The 5,000-nt window shown below is 42.7% G+C and overlaps 2 protein-coding genes across 2 annotated transcripts in view; both read right to left on the minus strand.

Annotated features, from left to right (window-relative positions):
• Positions 1–5,000, minus strand: part of LOC307166926 (NACHT, LRR and PYD domains-containing protein 1a allele 5) — a 104,823-nt gene that overhangs the window by 97,972 nt on the left and 1,851 nt on the right. The window lies entirely within an intron of this gene.
• Positions 1–5,000, minus strand: part of ift80 (intraflagellar transport 80 homolog (Chlamydomonas)) — a 53,221-nt gene that overhangs the window by 31,078 nt on the left and 17,143 nt on the right. The window contains exon 9 of the mRNA XM_079885694.1: positions 1,147–1,326. Within this exon, the coding sequence (XP_079741820.1) occupies positions 1,147–1,326 (180 nt within the window). The remainder of the gene's footprint in view (positions 1–1,146; positions 1,327–5,000) is intronic.

The raw sequence follows: 5,000 nt of genomic DNA on the forward strand, positions 1-5,000 counted from the left end.
CCCTATGGAGGATCCCACTACCACTCTACAGATAAGGCGTTGTCGGGAAAATTCGTTTCGCGTTCCTACCCCAAAGCAACAAATAAAATAAAATTCTTTATCAAAATTTATAAGGAAAGACAAGTACTTTGTTTAGGCTTGGCTTGTAGGGAATTCCAAACCTGCGTATTTTCAAATGCACATAACTATAGAACTCATTCTAAATGCTCATGTGAACGCCATCAGTGTTTCTCACAGGTTCGCGTTTAAAGTCTGTGTAGAGAGAATGGTGTCGTCTTAGCGGCCCCTAATTTAATAACAAATGATCGTTGCGACGGAAGCAAATCAATCAAAACTAACTTTAGATGGAAATAACTTAACTCTGCTATAAAGCCAAAACAATCTCTGTTACCTTAAATTATACGCTTATCTCTGTGAAGCTGCTTTGAAACAATCTACGTTGTTAAAAGCATTATATAAATGAAGATGACTTGACTTGAAGCTGAACACTGCCACAGCACATGTACATCAGCTTTCCTTTTACTGTCATTAAGGTCAACTTCATACGATTATAATCATACCATGTGATGAAAACAATGAATATACTATACTATATATAGTAATATATAGTTACTATATATAGTACTATATAGTAATTTTGGGTGTAACTAATCAAAAATGGGTCTTATATTAATAACCATGCATTAATGGCTATTTTTTCAAATGGATGAAATCAACTATAAATGAAAGGAGTTTCCTCTCATCTTCTCAGCTTGATGAACAGGAACAAACAGCTCTGCAGTCACACCATCTTCATTCTGCTTTAGAACGGGAACACTTAAACTCTTCAGGGTTCACCGTGGGAATTTCACACCACAGACAAAACTTTTTTCTGAGAAAACCAGTGAGTGAATTTTGGACACTTTGTTGTAGATTTGACCCAATTTTTGGGGGCAGTTGTGGCCTGATGGATAGAGAGTTGAACTTGTAATTGAAGATCACAGGTTCAAGTCTTTTTTATTAGTTTGCGCCTCGTGTTTAATAATCAAACAAAAAGCTGACGATGTGGTTGTGACCTGCAGAAGTGTTCATGGGATTGAATGAGTGCACGATACACACGGCTGAGCTCGGTGTGTGTCGTGTGTGGTTCAGTTGATCGGTGTGTACCTGCATCGTGCGTCTCTTGGTGAGAGTGATTTCAAAGTTCCTCCACTCCCAGCGCTGCTCCACGACGTGAGCAAACAGCACGTGTCCGTTCCCACAGGCTCCCGCCAGCTGAGTGCCGTCTGCAGACCACGCCAGGCTGAACAAGCTCCCAGTGCTCGGCTTCTCCAGCGAGTACGACCACTGACGGAGAGAGAGGAGGAGAGGGAGAGAGGGAGAGAGAGGGAGAGAGAGAGAGAGAGGGGGGGAGAGAGAGAGAGAGAGAGGGAGGGAGAGAGGGAGAGAGAGAGAGGGGGGAGAGAGAGGGGGGGGAGAGAGGGAGGGGGGAGAGGGAGAGAGAGACAGAGGGGGGGGGGGGGGTGGGGGAGAGGGAGAGAGAGGGAGAGGGAGGGAGAGAGAGGGAGAGGAACGTTACAATGCGTTCTGGACACTTTCAGCAGTGACGTGCAGCTGTGACCAATGGCAACTGCACATGATTTGATGTTTTGGCATAAAATTTGTGACATGCCAGGTTTGAAGCATTTGGAGATCCACACAGATCAGTGAATAATGAATAATCTCAAGGGAAATCCTTGATTTCTCAAAAAGATGTGCTTGTTCCAATGGGCAATGTCAAGATTTTTTAATACTTATATTTCACTTGTTTCTTGCAAAGCCCTATAGTCTGCCTTCAGAGCACTGGAACAGATGGGATCATTTTATGATCATTTTGTATCTTGCTTAAAGGTGGTCCCTATTCACTTCCATTATAAGGACAAGCGCGACAGGACACATTTTTACATTTCTCAGGTCATACGGCTCTAGAACAACATCCGGGTGAGTAAATAATGACTAATTTTTAGGGGAACTACCTCATTAATATTTTAGGGCTGGTTAGCATTGTGTATTTTAGATACCTATCCCAGGAGCTGCCATTAAGGTCACCTGTGCACTTGATTTAGCATCTTACATCAATGAAACGTGCAGTGATGTACTGTAATATATGGTTGAGGTTCAGCTTGCTAGCCATAGCCGGAGCTGCGTACCTCTGCGAATTACGCAGAATTTCCCACAAACTTAGTCCTGACAGCTTTCTAAAATATAAATCATTATTATAGGTTTATCAAAGTGTATTTGGGTAAAGACATGCTTAGGACAATGTAGTGCAAACAGAAGTGCACTTTTCAGAAAGAAGATTGATGCAAACAGGCGGGAAGCATGTGTGTGTTTGCACAGTTACAAGCTCAATACAAGCTGATGTAAAACAGTGTTTGTCGTAGTAAACAGTAGTAACGCTGAGCCTAGAGAAGAGTAGAGAAGTCTGTAACAGCTAATGTCTCCTCCAGCTGAACACACCAGCTGAACGACACACGACACCGCTCCAGCTCAATGCTTTACACACACGCCTTCTAGAACAACACAGATAAATCACACAGGTGCGTGTGCGTGTGTGTGTGTGTGTGTGTGTGTGTGTGTGAGTGTGTGTGTGTGAGGTGGACAAAAGGATGCACAACCCTCATTAAACATCCCAATCGTCAAATCGCTTCTTTCTATTTCTCTTGAACTGGCGTGTGTTGATCTGTTCCTGTAACAGGACTGAACAGGACGATCTGTATGCTAGTGTAGGAACAGTTCTTGATGAGTAATTCTGTCCTGCTGTCAAGCTCATGATGACCTGGTCTAATTTAACACGTTTATAAGATCAAAAACTGTACAAAACAAGCAAATACTTTCTGCCACCAGTTCAGAATAAACAGAGACTGTCCATGAGCATGTGACCTCTCCTTCACCTGACGTATATATACAGAGAGAGAGAGAGAGAGAGAGAGAGAGAGAGAGTGTGAGTGTGTGTGTGTGTGTGTGTGTGTGTGTGTGTGTGTGTGTGTGTGTGTTTTGGGGGAGGGTCACTGACATATGTTGTGCTGTAATGACTCCCTGGATGTATGTGCTGAATCAGCCCATTACATCAGACTTATTAGATATGTCTGTCCTGACCCACACACACACACACACACACACAGCGCGAGTGTTTATGCTGTCAGGCAGTAGGGAGGTGAGCACATCTGGCACAGCTGGCTTCACTTACATCTGCTATTATTCAGTTACACACAGGACAGATATGCTGTTCAGATCCACACACACACACACCTTCTGACACGCTACACACACAGTAAGAGATGACGCACAGGGACACATTGTGTGTGCATATGTGGATCTACATCAGGGGTGAGCATATTCATATTCATATTCGGTTCTTCATATTCAGATCACAGCTGTGACTCTTGCATTTCACAGATTAAACTGATTTCCAGGCTCATTTCTACCTTTATAACAACAGTGTTTCTAACCTTATTAGATGCATGCATCATTATTTATGTGAAAGTCACATTTACATTCACTCAGTTAGAATACAGAGACAGACACTATAGAGCTGTTAATGAAATGAATCCATCTAGCGCATGTTTACAGAGAAAAACGATGATAAACGATTAATAGCTTACTGTAAACTGCCCAAAGCAGGGCGTCCTGACATTGTACATGCTCATACTGGTAATTTACTGGTAATGGTACAGCTTCTCATACTGGGAAATGACCAGAACTGATTTAGCTGTATTTCTGAAAGGTCCTGTTCACACACATGATCTCTACACAGTAATTCACCAGGAGAGGGCGTATGTCTGAAAGTGGCTATTGTGCCACAATAATGTATATTATATACAATATCAAATGAATATCCAACAATATTATTGATCTGACTGCACTGATGAAATGAAATTAACTGAACTAACACTAAAGCTGCTTTCAGACAATCTGTATTGGATAAAGTGCTATATAAATAAACGTGACTTAAATGTATTACAGGGGCAAGGTAATATAATTACTTTACCTTCAGTTCCTTCTTCTGATATATGTTCAGATACAGCTAATATATTCTGGGGGCCATGAACGTTTGGTGAAGATGATCAAAATTCTGGCACTGACTGGCAACCTTCTTTTAAAGTACAGTCAAAGCTAATGGGCCCTATTTTAACGATCTGAAACGCAAGTATCAAACGCGAAACGCAAGTAACTTTGTGGGCAGGTCTCAGGCGCTGTTGTTATTATATTGGCGGGATAAATGACTCTTGGGCCCGACGCAAATCTAAAATGTGTTGGTCTGAAGTCGCTTCATTACTCATAGGTGTGGTTTGGGCGTAACGTGAAATAAACCAATCAGAGCGTCATCTCACATTCCCTTTAAGAGCAGGCGCGCTTGTTCCATGGCGGATTGCTATTATAACGGCGGATTTGCCAGGAGCGGTTCACAGCCGAGGAGACCGACGTTCTCGTCAGGGCCGTAAAACACAGAGAAGTGACATTGGGGATGGAGAAACACACCCAGATTAGCTTCGGTTAAACAGGCGTATCATAATTTGGGTAAATGTGTAAGCTAGATTTATGCCTATTTTTTCACATCTTCATGGACACAACAATGATTTCCCTCGTGTGGAATATTTTTCCTTGTAATAATGTATGGTTTTCTAAAAATGAAAACTGCTGCGTTTGTGTGAAGATGAGAGAATCAAAGTGCATGAGCGTTGTGCACACACTACATTATGGCCAAGCATGCGCCCTTAAAATAGCATCTGAATAACATGTGCAACGCGCCACTGACTTTAGACGAGGTTTCTCCTGGTCTGTGGAGGAATTGTTTTCTGAAACTGCAAAATAGCACCAGGGAACGTTTGCGCCGGAACACGCCTCCTCTTTTCGCTGAACCGCCCCCGGGAGCGCAAGTTCATTCCCTAATTTACAGACGTGTGTCTGTGGAGGGAAGAGTCCGCTGTGCGTCGGGTGCAGATTAGGAATGATACATGCGTCGCTGTACAGAGTCAATT

The sequence above is a fragment of the Squalius cephalus genome (genome assembly GCF_949319135.1).
Source record: "Squalius cephalus genome assembly, chromosome: 11".
NCBI classification, from domain to species: Eukaryota; Metazoa; Chordata; class Actinopteri; order Cypriniformes; family Leuciscidae; genus Squalius; species Squalius cephalus.